Source organism: Elephas maximus, chromosome 10 (genome assembly GCF_024166365.1).
Source record: "Elephas maximus indicus isolate mEleMax1 chromosome 10, mEleMax1 primary haplotype, whole genome shotgun sequence".
Taxonomy (NCBI): Eukaryota; Metazoa; Chordata; class Mammalia; order Proboscidea; family Elephantidae; genus Elephas; species Elephas maximus.
The window spans coordinates 14,122,570-14,138,936 of NC_064828.1; the positions used below are offsets into that span (position 1 = coordinate 14,122,570).

General features: G+C 55.0%; 1 protein-coding gene across 1 annotated transcript in view; it reads left to right on the forward strand.

Annotated features, from left to right (window-relative positions):
* The window catches only part of SPTBN5 (spectrin beta, non-erythrocytic 5), a 60,244-nt gene that overhangs the window by 9,235 nt on the left and 34,642 nt on the right, over nt 1-16,367 (forward strand). The window contains exons 6-22 of the mRNA XM_049897657.1: nt 146-777; nt 2,293-2,431; nt 2,527-2,759; nt 2,991-3,144; nt 3,260-3,460; nt 3,548-3,754; nt 5,170-5,302; nt 6,436-6,572; nt 6,661-6,807; nt 7,467-7,619; nt 7,936-8,066; nt 8,287-8,532; nt 8,892-9,179; nt 10,277-10,517; nt 10,683-10,822; nt 11,040-11,139; nt 16,087-16,257. Of these exons, the coding sequence (XP_049753614.1) occupies nt 146-777; nt 2,293-2,431; nt 2,527-2,759; nt 2,991-3,144; nt 3,260-3,460; nt 3,548-3,754; nt 5,170-5,302; nt 6,436-6,572; nt 6,661-6,807; nt 7,467-7,619; nt 7,936-8,066; nt 8,287-8,532; nt 8,892-9,179; nt 10,277-10,517; nt 10,683-10,822; nt 11,040-11,139; nt 16,087-16,257 (3,453 nt within the window). The remainder of the gene's footprint in view (nt 1-145; nt 778-2,292; nt 2,432-2,526; nt 2,760-2,990; nt 3,145-3,259; nt 3,461-3,547; nt 3,755-5,169; nt 5,303-6,435; nt 6,573-6,660; nt 6,808-7,466; nt 7,620-7,935; nt 8,067-8,286; nt 8,533-8,891; nt 9,180-10,276; nt 10,518-10,682; nt 10,823-11,039; nt 11,140-16,086; nt 16,258-16,367) is intronic.

Genomic DNA, 16,367 nt, shown 5'->3' on the forward strand with positions numbered 1-16,367 from the left:
TTTAGTGCATCCTCAGCTGTGGGAAGGAGCTACAGCCCATCTTGGGAACTCTGGCTGGCACTCAGCATCCAAAAAGGGCAGGGCCTTAGTCCCAAGGCCTGCCTGAGGTGCTGCTCTGACCCCATCCCACGCCCCGCCCCCCCAGATTCTGCTTCAGCTCCAGGAGACAGAGGAGCTGCAGACCCAGTATGAGCAGCTGGTGGCCGACCTGCTACGCTGGATTGCAGAGAAGCAGGTGCAGCTGGAGGCACGGGATTTCCCAGACTCACTGCCTGCCATGAGCCAGCTACTGGTGGCCTTTGCCTCCTTCCGCACCCAGGAAAAGCCACCACGGCTGCAGCAGCGAGGGGCCACGGAGGCCCTGCTCTTTCGGCTGCAGACAGCGCTCCGAGCCCAGAACCGAAGGCCCTTCCTGCCTTGTGAGGGCCTGGGCCCTGCAGCGCTGTCCCAGCGCTGGGCAGGGCTGGAGCGGGCAGAGGCTGCACGGAGCCAGGCCCTGCAGCAGCAACTACTGCAGCTGGAGCGGCTAGAAACCCTGGCCCGGCGCTTCCAGCGAAAGGTGGTCCTTCGGGAGAGCTTCCTGATGCACACGGAACATGGGCTGGACCAGGTGGGAGCCCTGCTGGCCAGCCCAGCCCTGGTGGAGGCAGCCACCCAGAGGCTGGGCATGCTGGAGGCTGGCCTCCTGCCCCAGGAGGGGCGCTTCCAGGCCCTAGCCGAGATTGCAGACATTCTCCGGCAGGAGAGGTACCATGGCTGGGCAGATGTGGCCCACAGGTAAGCCCTGGGCAGGTGAACTGTCCTCACAACACGCCGAGGTTTTCCCACCACAACCCCACCCTTTCACATGCCCACTCCTGGCCACAGAGGAAAGGGGTGATTTATGGGTTCAGAGCTCTCTTTAAAAAGACCTATCTCCCACAGAAGCCTGAAATCCCACCATCCATAAATCACCCCCTTTGATAAAGTATTGTCCTTTCCAGGAAGCCTCTTATTAATTCATTCAACAAGTATTTACTGAGTGTCTACTTTGTCCCAAAGGAGTCCTCGGATGGCAAAAACAGTTAAGCACTTGACTATTAACCAGAAGGATGGAAGTTCAAATTTATGCAGAAGTGCCTAAGAAAAAAGGTCCAGTGACCTACTTCTGAAAGATCACAGCCTGTTGAAAATTCTGTGGAGTGCAGTTCTACTCTGCAACACATGGGGTCGCCATGAGTCAGAATTGGCTCTATGGCAACAAATTTGTTTTCTACTATGTCCCAAGTGCTGTTCTAGGTTCTGGAGATTTAGCAGCGAACAGGACAACCCAAAAGCCCTGCCCTTGTGGAGCTGACACATTACTAAGGAAAACAGGCAAATGAGAAAATATGTGAAATAGTGATTAAAAAAAAAAAAAAAACAAAGTGAGACAGGGAAATGAGAGGTGTCAAGGTGGGAGGTTGGAGGGGATAAAACTTTAGAGCAGGTGGCCAGGTGAGTCTTTACTGGGAAGTTGACTTTTGAGCAAAGACCAGAACGAAGTTTGCGGGGCTGGCCATACAGACATGAGGGGAAGGACTATTGTAGGCAGAAGGAATGGCAAGTGCAGAGCCCAGAGACAGCGCACGCCTGGCACGTTGGGAAAACAGCATGGAGGCTGGAGGCAGTAAGGATGAGGTCGGGAGGTGCAGGGGTGGGAGCCAGAGATCATGCTGGGCCTTGCAGGGCAGTGAAGCTGGGTGTTACCCAGGGAAAGATGGGAAACCATCAGAGGGTCTGAGCAGAGGAGTGACAGGACCCAACTTTTAAAATGATTACTCTGGATGCTGTGTTGGGAGCTGACTGAAGGGCAAAGGCAGACTCGTAGACTAGTTACGAAACTATTGCAATAATCCAAGACAGAGATGACTTGGGTGGAAGCGCTGGAGGTGATGAGTGGTGGGATTCTGGATATATTTTGAAGGTAGTGCCAATAGGATTTTCAGACAGGTCAGATGTGGGGTGTGGAAAAGTGAGGAACTGAGGTTTTGGCTGGGGTGCCTGGAAGGATGGAGCTACCATCAGCTGTGATGGAGACTAGAAAGGAGGATAAGGAAGCCCTGAAGGAGTGAGCCTTCCAGGCCTTCTTTCTGGCTTCTTGGTCTGTGTCCAAAAACAGGACACACTACCCCAGCTGTCCCTCTACCAGGGTGCTCACGCCCACAGACCCTGCCCCCTCCGCAGAGCTCAGGCTCCTCCACTGGCTGGAGACCCCAAGGTAGCTTCTCCGCCCCAGCCCCCTGGAGACCACTCTATTCTGACCTCCTCCAGACAGATGGAGATCACCCGACGCTGGGAGAGGCTCCTTCAGCATCTCCAAGGGCAGAGGAAGCAGATGGCAAGCAGCCAGGTGGTGCAGAGCCTGCTGCAGGAGGTGGAGGCGGTCTCCGACCAGCTCAAGGAGCTGCAGGTCGGCCCTGGACTAGCAGGCCCCTGGGGAATACAGCAGGGTGCGGGCCCTTCCCTAGCTCCCTGGGTCTGGAATGACCGCCCCTCTCTGGCCAGGTGCCAGCTGGCTCCGCGGCCTGTGGGCAGCAGGTGGCAGAAGTCGTAGAGCGGCTGCAGAGGCACGAGCTGTTGGAGGTCCAGGTCTCCGCCCACGGAACCCACGTCAGCCATCTTGCCCAGCAGACCAGCCAGCTGGACTCTTCCGCTGGCGACAGTGTGCAGGTGCTGCAGGCCAAAGCCCAGGGGCTGACCCAGCTCCACCAGGGCCTGGAGTCTCTAGTCAGGGCGCGGTAAGAGTCCCGATCCGGCTCCTCTGCTTTCTCCAGAACGTCTCTGTAACCCTAATCACCGCCTGCCCCAGGTTAAAATACTGCTCACTGGGCTACTTCCTCTACACTTAATGCCGCCCAGGGCCTCTGTCTCACCTCTTCGGTAGTCCAGAAAAAAACACCCTAAGAGGGCAGGCTGTCCCGTGGTGGGGAACGCCCTCCACTGACCCTCGGCGGCTCCCGGCCCCTCAGGCGCGCTCTGCTGGAGCAGGCCCTGCAGCGGGCAACGTTTCTGCACAGCTGTGAGGAGGAGGAAGCCTGGCTGAGGGAGTGCAGGCAGCTGGTGGAGACTGCGGCCCGGGGCAGGGATCTCAGCCAGCTCTCCACGGCCCTGCAGAAGCACAAGGTGCCCGCCCCCTCCGTCCCCGCCGGCCCCCACCTCTGTGCCCGCCCCTCCTAGGACTCCTGCCCCCTCCCCTTTCTCTTCCCTTCATCTGGTGCCCTGCACTGCCCTCCCATAGGCCCTGGAAGCCCAGGTCCTCCGCCACCGGGACGTGTGCGCGGATCTCGTGCAGAGGGGGCGCGATCTCGGCGCCAGGGGACCTCTGACGCAGCCGGATCCCCGGGCACGGGCCGAGGCCGTGCAAGGCGCGTGGCAGCTGCTCCGGACCCGGGTGGCGGGGCTGGGCGCGCGGCTTCAGGCAGCCCTACTCGTCCAGCAGGTACCGCGGTGGCAGGACCGGTGGGGCTCTTGGGGCCGGTGCTTCTAGCCCCGCACCCCCACCTCGGCACGTCCCTCCACCCCGCAGTACTTCGCGGACGCTGCGGAGGCGGCCTCGTGGCTGCGCGAGCGGCGGTCGCTGCTGGACAGCACATCCTGTGGGCAGGACCAGGTGGGCGCCGAGGCCCTGATGCTGCGCCACCTGCGGCTGGAGCGCGCGGTACGGGCTTTCGGGGCCGAGCTGCGGCGGCTGGACCAACAAGCGCGGGCGGCCGCTGCCCGGGCGTCGCTCACGGTGCGGGCAGGGAGCGGGCATAGGGCGGGCGGGCAGGGACCGGGACCATCTCCCATGCTCTGTCTGTTGCCGCTGGGCCTCACAGAGGGTGAAAATGGGACAGTCCCCTGCCTTACCTGGGCTTGGGGGTGCCCCCCATCAGCACCGTCTTGCCTGCTGCCCCAGCCCAGGGTTAACAGGAGTCCTGTCTTCCCAAGCATATTGGGGTCATCACAAGGGCAGGCAGGTTGGCGGCTCCCTTTGCCCAGTGGTTTCCAAGCATTAAGAGGTTCCTCCAGGAATGCCCCCTTTGCTTTCATGACTAAAGCATCCTTAAGCCTGTTTCCACTCGGACATTCTGAAATGTTTGGCTCTTCATCCTGACTTGGCTCTTGTGGGTTTTGGAGGACCTAATCAATTTTTTTTTTAATCACTAACCCGTGGTTGTTCCTGGGGGAGCCCTGGGTTTGATTCCTGGCCAGTGTGCCTCATGTAGCTCAAGTCAATAGGGCCCTTAGACCCTGGCCTCACATTTTTGCCTCCCCTTCCTCCAGCCCCAAGGGAGCTTCAGTCTGTGATCTGTTTGCCACACCAGCATGCTTCTTCCTGCCCAGCACCTCTTCTCCTTCTCTCTGCCCAGTGATGTCCCATCCACCCACTGAGCTGCAGCTCAGGTCCTCTGTAACTCAGGAGGCACCTGGCAGAGGAGTCAGTTGCTGGCTAGAAAACAGGGGCCCTGGGTTCTGGTCCCAGCCTGCACTGACCTGTTCTTTGGCACCTCACATCCCCTTGAGGTCTGAAAGTTACATAGTTTTAATTTAGCCTAGACTGATCTCTCCACTTTTTCCTTTGTATTTATTCCCTGGATGACATAATTAATGATTTTTTAAAATCTGATTCATAGTATGTTAGCAACTGTCTGCTCCAACCCCCTCACTTTACAGATGAACTAACCAAGGCAAAAAAACCAAACCCGTTGCTGTCAACTTGATTCCAACTCATTGAACAAGGCTCAGGAAGGCCAAATTACTGCCCAAGGAGCTGCCATTATACCTGGTGGAGGTGCCTCCCACACCGGGCCCAAGGCTGTTCCTACCCCCCCCCACCCCATGTATCTGTGGTGTTTAACTAGGAGCACGGATGTTAGTGACACGTTGTGCTTTTGTTATCAGACTGATACTGTCTTCCTGGTGTGTGCCCGGGCTCTGTTTCTCCAGCTTGAATTGTTTAAATGAATGAGAGACTACTCATCCTCCTTTTGGGTCCTCTATTGCTCAGCCGGTGCTGGATTGCTAGGGTGTTAGACTGGCCCCTGGCACTTCCAGTCCCTTGCTTTGCCCAGCAATTCTGGGTAGGGGTGGAGAGGGGCCCTCTCTGCTGGGGGCGAGGAGTCATTTTGGCCACTGAGTGAAGACATCTCCACCGCCTCCACACAGGGGAAGTCCCCAGAAGGCTGGAGCAGGATTGATGGGGACACGAGTGGGCGACCCCAGGGTGGGACCCAAATCTTGGCAGCACCAGGCAGCCAGCACCCATGGCCCCAGGTCCAGGCACACATCACCTACAAAGGTAAGAGAGCTGGGGTATCGCTCCTGAGAGAGCTCACACCCCCCCCCCTTTCTATAGGGGGGACACTGTTGTCTCCAGGATGTCTCTGGTGACTTGTGAAGAACCCATGTTGGAGCCTCAATAGGGTGTCATGAGCGAGGGGTTTAGTCTGTGCTTATTCTGTGTGGCTCTCTAGGGCATCTGAGGACTGAGGCAAGATACTAAGGGGAGGCCAATTGGGGCTCAGGAGGAGGAGGGGCTTGGAGCTACGCAGAAGTGAGTTCCTGTCACCAGACAGCCACAGGAGGAGGTGGTTTCACACCAGACATGGGGTAGCTGACATGGTGGCGTAGGCAGTCTTCTTCCAGCCCAGAATTTTCTGAGTCTTCCTTCTCCTGCTCCGTGCTTTACTTTGTTCTCTCTCCCTTTCCAATTTTTTTCCCTTGCCTTTTGCTTTTCTCCTCTGGAGAACCTGGGTGGTGCAAACGGTTAAGTGTTTGACTACTAGCTGAAAGGTTTACAGTTCAAACCCAGCCAGAGGTGCCTTGGAAGACAGGCCTGGTACTCTGCTTTTGAAAGGTCTCCAGTCCTTAAAACCCCATGGAGCAGTTCTAGTCTGCACACGTGGGGTCACCATGAGTTGGAATTGAATCGACAGCAACTAACAACAACAATTTTCTTTTCTCCAGTCCCTTCAGCCCAAGTCCAGGCAGCCTGGGCAGAGGCTGCTGTCTGATACTTGCCTGGGGGCAGAGGTACAGAGCGAGGGAGGAAGGGAGGAGCCCAGCCTGGGCTTCCCTGTCCTCTGCCTGCCTCTTCTGATAATGCTGCTGCTTCTTGTCCTTGAAACCGTTCCTACTGCCCCAGACTGTCCTGGCCTTCTCCCCCAGAGCACCGCGCACATTTGCTTGTCTTTGGACAGTCCTGGGTCCTGTCCCAATTGCTCCGGGTCTGTGAGGAATCGTAAGCCCCTAGGTGGGAAGGCCCTGCCCTCGTCCTTCTCCTTTAGCCACCACCCCCCAACCCCAGGCTCCTGGCACAAGGCCAGGCCCAGGGAAGCAGTAAGCAGTAAATCATCTCGCCCTCTACTGAAGAGCTGTTGGGTGGAGAAGAGGGTGTAACCCGAGCAGCTCCCAGAGCCTGCGCTCCCACAGGGGCGCACTTCACCTGGCTCCCAGGAGAGGCGCTGGAGCCAGGACGCCAGAAGGGCCCTGACACCTGGGAGCTGAAGGACCAGGAGGTCTGCCAGGCCAAGGTGGCCCTCAGCTTTGGTGTGGAGCAGGAGCCCCAGGTATGACTGCAGGCCCCACCCTGCTATAGCTTCCTCTTCTTGGGCTGGTGGATACCCCCTCTGGACACACTGCCCTCTGTCTGCATAGGCAACATCTTCCCTGATCCCTCTGGGAGAAGGCCGAAGGAACCAGGGGGCCTGGAGCACATCTGACCCTGACTTTGACCCCAACACCATACTCCAGACACAGGACCGCCTGAGGCAGGACTATGAGGGCCTCCAGGCCCTGGCAGAGGTGACACCCTGTCTTCAGGAAGTGTTCCTTGAGCACCTGCTCTGTGCTAGACCCTATGCCATGAGCGCCCCCAAGGAACTTACATCATGGTGGAGGGGCTGCCAGACAAGTCACTGGGCGGATGTGGGTGCGATGGGTCAGCCTGGGGGGGCCAGGGAAGGCATCGCTGAGGAAAGGATGTTTAAGCTGAGGCTTGAACAGCAAGAAGCAGAGGGCAGTAAGGCGAGGAGGAATAGGAGGAGGGAGTGGCCATGCAAAGGCAGGAAGGAGGTCCAGTGGGGGAAGTGAAGGCCAGACTACCTGGAGCACAGTGGCCAGGGAGGCAGTGGCTAGAGGAGAAGCAGGGGGTTCACCAGGCAGAGCCAAGTCCCACAGGAGGTGTGGATTTTCCCCCAGAGCAGTGGCGGCACTGACAGGCTTTGAGCAGAGCAGGGTGGGATGAGGGCAGCCTCTGTCTTTCACCACGACCCTGCATTCTTGCCAGCTCCCACCCCCCTTGCCCCAGAAGGTCCTGACAGAGGGCACAGGGCTCCGTGGAGGGACAGGACCACCTATGGCCCTGGACCTGGGCTCTGCTGGTGGGGCGGGACCCCTCAACCTGCTCTGAGCACCCTGGGGAGTGCTAGCCCTCACCCTGCCCCTGGTTTGCCACTTCTCAGCACCGCAGGGCCCAGCTGGAGGAGGCAGTGGCCTTGTTTGGCTTCTATAGCTCCTGTGAAGATCTCCTGTCCTGGATGGAGGACCAGAGAGGGCTGTTCCGAACACTGAGGCCCCAGGCCAACAACTTGGTGGTAGCACAGCTCAAATATGAGGTGCAGTTTCTTCAGAACCCCGGGGGAGTCTTGGACACTCGGCCCTGCTCCCCCTCCTGATTCCTGTCCCTCTCCCCCTTTCCTGCCTTCCTGCGACTCACTCCTGTGCCTCAGTTCTCAATGGGAACTATGGTCTGTCTGGAGAAGGGGGACAAGGACGCTGGCCTGGAGCTTTGAGGCCTCGGACCTCCATTCTTCCAGAAGGACGCAGCTTGAGCCACTCTGTGGCAGAGAGCGTGGTGGGGGTCAATTGTAGGCTTGAGGGGAGTATGGGAAGAGTGAATCCCTCAAAGGCCGGGGTCTTCCTTTTCTCCAGAACTTCCTCACCACCCTGGCTGCAGGAAAGGGCCGCTGGGCTGAGGTCAGCAGCTCTGCTGAGCACCTGAAGCAGATGTATCCCGGGGACTCTGCACAGGTCCAGCAACAGCAGGAGGAACTGAGCCGGAGGTGAGAGTGAGGAGGCAGTGCAGGGTGGTGGGGCAGGTGGACGCCAGGCCTGGGTGCCTGCTCACCTGCCCCCAGATGCTAGTGGAGAGGCTGGCGTGTCAGAGATAGGGAGGAGAGGGCCTGGGGGTGGCCAGCCTGGCAGCTTCTGCTGTGTGGCCAAGGCCTGAGATGGACGGGAGGCTTCCCTGTGATGGAGACATGCCCTGTGCCCTCTGCCCAGGTGGAGACAGCTGGAGGCCCTGACAAAGGAGAAGGAGGTGGAGCTAGCAGGCATGGCAGATATGTGTGGCCTTCTGCAGGAGTGTGGCTCCACCCAGGCCCAGCTGCAGGACGTGATACTCCGGCTGGAAGGCCTGGAACCGGGGAGGTCAGAGGGCAGCCTGCGCGTCCTACAAATGGCCCAGCAGGAGATGCTAGTGCTGGAGGGGAGGATCCGCCACCTGCAGAGCATGGCCATGAAGTACAGGTGGGCATGGTGGGGTTGCACTGGGGGACAGTGAAGGCAGAATGAGCAGGGCTATGGGAAGGGGAGGGGGCAGGAAGTGGGAGGGTGTGCTCTCGGAAAGGCTGGGGGAAACCGGTGGGAAATTGCTCAGGTGAAAGGAAGTCACATGTTCCTGCTGCCCAAGGTCAACGTGAGGTGGGAGTTCAGAGTTGTCACCACTTTCCCTGGGGCACCGGGTCCCAGCAGAAGAGCTGTGCCTGGGACACCGGGTCCGGGCAGAAGAGCTGTGCCTGGGGCACCGGGTCCGGGCAGAAGAGCTGTGCCTGGGGCAGTGGGTCCAGGGGAGGCGGGGCACTGACTGCTGTGGCCCTGTCCCCCAGGGTGGAGGCGTCGGGCCCCGCAGAGAGCCAGCCCCTGCGAGAACAGGTGGAGATGCTGCGGGGGCTGCTGCAGCAAGCACAGGGGCAGGCTGCCCGTCAGGCCCAGGCCCAGGCTGAGGCGCAGGCCCGACACAGCTTCCTGAAGGAAAGCCGGCAACTGCTGCTGTGGGCAGAGGGAATCCAGGCTCGGCTGCACAGCAAGAAGGAGGTGGTGGATGTGGCCTTGGCCCAGCGGCTGCTGATGGAGCACCAGGACCTGCTGGAGCAGATCCGCCTGTGGCAGGAGAGGTCAGGATGGGAGGGCGGGCAGGCCACGCTTCAGGCCACACAACAGGCCCAGAGAGGGAGCGGCAGGAAGCAGCGTGGCCACGCAGGGGAGTGGCAGGCAGGTGTCCTACGTGATGGTTGAGGCAGATTCACGAGGAGGCAGGGTGCAACCTAGGGCTGGATCGGGAATTCTGCATACTTCAGGAAGGGACCCAGGGCCTAGTCTGAGCTGTCTGGGAGGTTCTGTCCATCCTGAGTCTGGCCAGACCCAGTTCAGGCGAGCCTGGAAGCTTGCATTCAGTGAGGGTGGCCTAGCCTCCCTGGGCACTCTGGGTAACCAGACCCCCCTGGGCCCTGGCTGGAGTCAAATGGCTCAGGACTCACCCTGGGACTCAGCTACACAGCTCCTCAGCCTGGCAAGGCCTCTCCTCATGCAGGGATGATGTGCCCATCAGGCCAGCAGGGCACCGCGTGCGGCCTGCAGGCTGTGCCCCACCTGGGGGAGGCTGACTGGTGGTCCAGTGGACATTGAAAACCTTCCTATCCTTTGCTCGCCAGAGCCTGCCACCCAGGTCAGAGCTGTCTCTACCTCAAGCAAGTGGAGCCTTTTTTCAAATTCACACAAAGGTGTTAGCTGTCCCCAAGCTGGGTGCCTGCGGATTTTGCTCTGCCAGGATGAAAGAAGGAGCACTTTTTCTAATTGCTCAAAGGCTCTATATGGGCTAGCAGTGGTCCTGCAGGCAGGCCTGTGGCCTGAGTGATTTTTCACTTACTGAATTGTGCTGGCTCAGCCATGGTCACTTGGCGGGACATTGGCCACCAGCAGTCCATGTTTGCAGGACAGCCCACTAGAACAAGGGCTATGACATGCAGGGAGCCTGGGAATGATTGTGCACCTAAGTCCTAAGCTCGGGACTGGACCTGTATCCTCAGTGCCTCCTTAGTGGCAGCCACAGCTATCCCACGGGATGAGTAAGCCAACTGGGCTAGCCAACCTCAGACCCCTCCTGCCAGTGCTCTCACATCAGAGCTCCAAGAGAAAGGAAGCATGGAGGCAAGGGGAAGAAGGGTGGCAAGTAGAGCTGGAGGTTTGACCTTCTACCTGCTGTCCTGGACAGGCTGCAGCAGCTGGAGGCTCAGGGCCAGCGTGTGGTGGCCTTGAACTCCCCAGGCTCCCAGGAGGTGGCCAGTGCTCTGGGGCTTCTGGGCCAGCAAAGCGGTGAGCTGAGGGCTGCCTGGGGGCAGCGACAACAGCAACTGCAGGAGGCGCTGGAGCTGCAGAGGTTTGGCTGGGAAGCAGCCGGTTTCACCGCTGCCTGTGCCAACCGTGAGGCCTTGCTGCATCTGGACCGCCTCGGGGTATGGAACCAGGGATGGGAGCTGGGGTGTTGCTCCCCCAACACTGGAGGGAGCTCATCTCCTGGGGTCCAAAAGCCAGGCCAAGGAGGGGGCCCTGGGGCTGCAGTGGGTGAGATGGTGCTGACCCCCATCCTCCCAGGATGACCTAGGCCTCTGCACCCCCAGGAGAACGTGGCAGAGGCCCAGAGCCTGCTGCAGCGACACCAGGAGTTTGAGTGGCTCCTGGGCAGCCTGGGCCCTCGGGCAGAGGCTCTGCAGGCACATGGCGAAAAGCTGATCCAGAGCCAGCACCCTTCAGCACACACGTGAGTCTGGGCCAGTCTGGACAGCGCCTGCCTCCCTGTCTCTGTTAGCCTGTGCAGACTGTTGCCCCGAGGCTGGCGGGAGCCCCCTGACCCAGGGACATGGGTGGGCAGAAGAAGAGCAGAGGGCATACCTTGGGCTGGGTCGGCCCATCCTTTGAGCTGAGCCTTGGGCAGAGTGGAGCCCTCATCCACATCCCCCACCTCCTCCTGCCCTCAGGGTCAGAGAGCGGCTGCAGAGTGTCCGGGCACAGTGGACTAGGGTCCGGGAGAGGAGTGAGCAGAGGAGGAGGCAGCTGCTGGCTTCCCTCCAGATCCAGGTGAGAGGCCTGGCCCAGGCACATGAGGCCTCACAAAGAGGATGCCACTGCTGCCGTAGCGACAGTGAAACGATATGGCGCGCTGTGCAGCTTACAAAGTACTTTCCATACATTATGTCGTCATTGTTAGAACAACTTTTTTTTTTTTAATTTTTATTGTGCTTTAAGTGAAAGTTTACAAATCAAGTCAGTCTCTCACACAAAAACCCATATACACCTTGCTACACACTCCCAATTACTCTCCCCCTAATGAGACAGCCTGCCCTCTCCCTCTACTCTCTGTTTTCGTGTCCTTTTCGCCAGCTTCTGACCCTCTCCACCCTCTCATCTCTCCTCCAGGCAGGAGATGCCAATATAGTCTCAAGTGTCCACCTGATCCCAGAAGTTCACTCCTCACCAGCATCCCTCTCCAACCCATTGTCCAGTCCAATCCATGTCTGAAGAGTTGGCTTCGGGAATGGTTCCTGTCCTGGGCCAATAGAAGGTCTGGGGGCCATGAGCACCAGGGTCCTTCCAGTCTCAGTCAGACCATTAAGTCTGGTCTTATGAGAATTTGGGGTCTGCATCCCACTGCTCTCCTGCTCCCTCAGGGGTTCTCTGTTGTGTAGAACAACTTTTGAAGTAGGCATTATGGCCCTGAATTTTCCAGAAGAGGAAAACTGAGATGGTGGGCCCTCCACTCTCAGAGGCAGGGCTGGGGCTAAAGTCCAGGCTTCTTGAATAACCCCACACTCTCCCTTGTCAAGTTATGCCCTCATCTCTATCGTTTTTGGACGCCCTTAGACTCTTGCATGGGCACCAGGTGCAGACCTTGGCTCTATTCGATGTTTGTTCAGTCCCTTATAGGTGCTCAGAGCTGGGCCAGCCCACAGGCTCACACAGCTTGAGCCTGTTTGGAGCAATATGGCCAATACCAGACCTGAAGCGGCTGGAGTAGTGGGGACCCAACCAGGTGCTCCTCATCTCTGGCACAGGGCACCGTGAGGCCCCAACCCAACTCCTGGGGCCTCCTTCTACTGTTTTCCATCAGACATTTTCCTTCCCAATCTTCTCAGTTTTCTCCTCCCCATTTGGGGAGAAGTAATCTCAGGCCCGTTTCATTTTTGACGATTTCCAATTTTCCTAGATTCATACTTCGTACGTGCCAGGTTCTGATTATTAAATGGCTGTTTGCAGCTGTTTCTTCACATTTTGAGTCATGCCACATCAGTGAATGAAGGTCCCGAAAGCTTTACTCCATCTACATCATTAAAGTCGACTCTGCTTTGAGGAGGCAGCTCTTCCCCAGAGCTGCCTATACCAGACAATGTTCCACTGCTATTCATAAGGCTTTCACTGGCTAATGCTTTTCAGAAGTAGACCATCGGGTCCTTCGTCCTAGTTTGTCTCAGTCTGGAAGCTCAGCTGAAACCTGTCCTCCATGGGTGACCCTGCTGGTATCTGAATACTGGTGGCATAGCTTCCAGCATCACAGCAACACACAAGCCCCCACAGTATGACAAACTGGCAGAAAATGAAATGAAACGCATAAACATCGATATCCTTGGCATTAGTGAGCTAAAATGGACTGGTATTGGCCATTTTGAATTGGATAATCATATAGTCTACTACGGTGGGAATGACAGCTTGAAGAGGAATGGTGTTGCATTCATCTTCAAAAAGAACGTTTCGAGATCTACCCTGAAGTACAATGCTGTCAGTGATAGGATAATATCCATACACCTACAAGGAAGACCAGTTAATACAACTATTATTCAAATTTACGTACCAACCACTAGGGCCAAAGATGAAAAAATAGAAGATTTTTATCAGCTGCTGCAGTCTGAAATTTTTATCAATGCAATCAAGATGCATTGATAATTACTGGCGATTGGAACGCGAAAGTTGGAAACAAAGAAGAAGGATCAATAGTTGGAAACTATGGCCTTGATGATAGAAACAATGCCAGAGATCGAATGATAGAATTTTGCAAGACCAAGGACTTCTTCATTGCAAATACCTTCTTTCACCAACATAAACGACTGTACACATGGACCTCGCCAGATGGAACACACAGAAATCAAATTGACTATATCTGTGGAAAGAGACGATGGAAAAGCTCAATATCATCAGTCAGAACAAGGCCAGGGGCCGACTGTGGAACGACCATCAATTGCTCATATGCAAGTTCAAGCTGAAACTGAAGAAAATCAGAGCAAGGCCACGAGAGCCAAAATGTGACCTTGAGTACATCCCACCTGAATTTAGAGACCATCTGAAGAATAGATTTGACGCATTCAACACTAGTGACCGAAGACCAGACGAGTTGTAGAATGACATCAAGGACATCATCCATGAAGAAAGCAAGAGGTCATTGAAAAGACAGGAAAGAAAGAAAAGACCAAGATGTATGTCGGAGGAGACTCTGAAACTTGCTCTCGAACGTCAAGCAGCTAAAGCAAAAGGAAGAATTGATGAAGTAAAAGAACTGAACAGAAGATTTCAAAGGGCCTCTCAAGAAGACAAAGTAAAGTATTATAATGACATGTGCAAAGAGCTGGAGATGGAAAACCAAAAGGGAAGAACACACTCAGTGTTTCTCAAGCTGAAAGAACTGGAGAAAAAATTCAAGCCTCGAGTTGCAACAGTGAAGGACTCTGTGGTGAAAATATTAAACGACGCAGGAAGCATGAAAAGAAGATGGAAGGAATACGCAGAGTCATTATACCAAAAAGAATTAGTCAATGTTCAACCATTTCAAGAGGTGGCATATGATCAGGAACCGATGTTACTGAAGGAAGAAGTCCAAACTGCTCTGAAGGCATTGCAAAAAACAAGGCTTCAGGAATTGATGGAGTATCAATTGAGATGTTTCAACAAACAGATGAAGCGCTGGAGGTCCTCACTCGTCTATGCCAAGAAATATGGAAAACAGCTTCCTGGCCAACTGACTGGAAGAGATCCATATTTATGCCTATTCCCAAGAAAGGTGATCCAACTGAATGTGGACATTATAGAACAATTTTTTTAATCATAAATATCACATGCATGCAAAATTTTGCTGAAGATCATTCAAAAACGGCTGCAGCAGTATATCGACAGGGAACTGCCAGAAATTCAGGCCAGTTTCAGAAGAGGATGTGGAACCGGGGATATCACTGCTGATCTCAGATGGATCCTGGCTGAAAGCAGAGAGCACCAGAAGGATGTTTACTTGTGTTTTATTGACTATGCAAAGGCATTCAACTGTGTGGATCATAACAAATTATGGATAACATTGAGAAGAATGGGAATTCCAGAACACTTAACTGTGCTCTTGAGGAACCTTTACATAGATCAAGAGGCAGTTATTTGGACAGAACAAGGGGATACTGATTGGTTTAAAGTCAGGGAAGGTGTGTATCAGGCTTGTATTCTTTCACCATACCTATTCAGTCTGTATGCTGAGCAAATAATACGAGAAGCTGGACTGTATGAAGAAGAACGGGGCATCAGGATTGGAGGAAGACTCATTGACAATCTGCGTTATGCAAATGACACAACCTTGCTTGCTGAAAGTGAAGAGAAGCACTTACTAATGAAGATCAAAGACCACAGCCTTCAGTATGGATTGCATCTTAATGTAAAGAAAACAAAAATCCTCACAACTGGACCAATGAGCAACATCATGATAAATGGAGAAAAGATTGAAGTTGTCAAGAATTTCATTTTACTTGGATCCACAATCAACACCATGGAAGCAGCAGTCAAGAAATCAAAAGACACATTGCATTGGGTAAATCTGCTGCAAAGGACCTCTTCAAAGTGTTGAAGAGCAGAGATGTCACCTTGAAGACTAAGGTGCGCCTGACCCAAGCCATGGTATTTTCAATCACATCATATGCATGTGAAACCTGGACAATGAATAAGGAAGACTGAAGAAGAGTTGATGCCTTTGAATTGTGGTGTTGGTGAAGAATATTGAATATACCATGGACTGCCAAAAGAATGAACAAACCTATCTTAGAAGAAGTGCAACCAGAATGCTCCTTAGAAGCAAGGATGGCGAGACTGCATCTTACATACCTTGGACATATTGTCAGGAGGGCTCAGTCCCTGGAGAAGGACATCATGCTTGGCAGAGTACAGGGTCAGCAGAAAAGAGGAAGACCCTCAATGAGATGGATTGACGCAGTGGCTGCAACAATGAGCTCAAGTATAACAACGATTGCAAGGATGGATCAGGACCGGGCAGTGTTTCGTTCTGTTGTGCATAGGGTCACTATGAGTCGGAACAAACTCGACGGCACCTAACAACAACAACGAAAACCTCAGGCCCTACCTCTCCTGGACCCCAGGATTGGCTCTGGGCCCTGTTCTTCCATGGGTGTCCCAGAGACCCTTTCCTTAGAGCTCCCTACACCAGCCTTGCTCCCAAGCTGTGAAGCCCGCTCTCTCCCTGTCTTAGTCATCTAGCGCTGCTATAACAGAAATACCACAAGTGGATGGCTTGAGCAAACAGAATTTTATTCTCTCAAAGTTTAGGCGGGTAGAAGTCCAAATTGAGGGTTCCAGCTCTAGGGGAAGGCTTTCTCTCTCTGTAGGTTTTAGGCAAAAGTCCTTGTCATCAAACTTCCCCTGGTCTAGGAGCTTCTCAGTGCAGGGACCCTGGGTCCAAAGGACATGCTCCACTCCCAGCTCTTCTTTCTTGTTGGTACTGAGGTTCCTCTCATCTCTGCTCGCTTCTCCCTTTTATATCTCAAAAGAGATTGACTCAAGATACAACCTAATCCTATAGATTGTGTCCTACCTTATTAACATAACTGCCTCTACCCCTGCCTGTTAACATCATAGAGGTTAGGATTTACAACACATAGGATAATTACATCAGATCACAAAAATGGAAGACCTGGGAATCATGGCCTAGGCAAGCTTACACACGTTTTGGGGGGACACAGTTCAGTCCATAACACTCCTGTTTGTGGGCAGGAATGGAAGCAGGGCGTGGCAGAGCTGATGCTGTGGATGGAGGAGAAGGAGCTGATGGCAGCAGATGAGCCTGCCCCAGAGCCCAGGAATATCCTGCGGAAACTCAGGTGGCATGAAGCAGCTGAGAGAGAGCTGCTGGCCACCCACAGGCACCTGGAGGACCTGCAGCAGGTGGGTACGCTGGACAGAGGATGCAGGGCCAGCTTGTCTTCAAATTCCCAACAAAACCGCACTGCACGTCTTTAGGATCCACATTCCCTGAAGGAGAATGACCCCCAGCT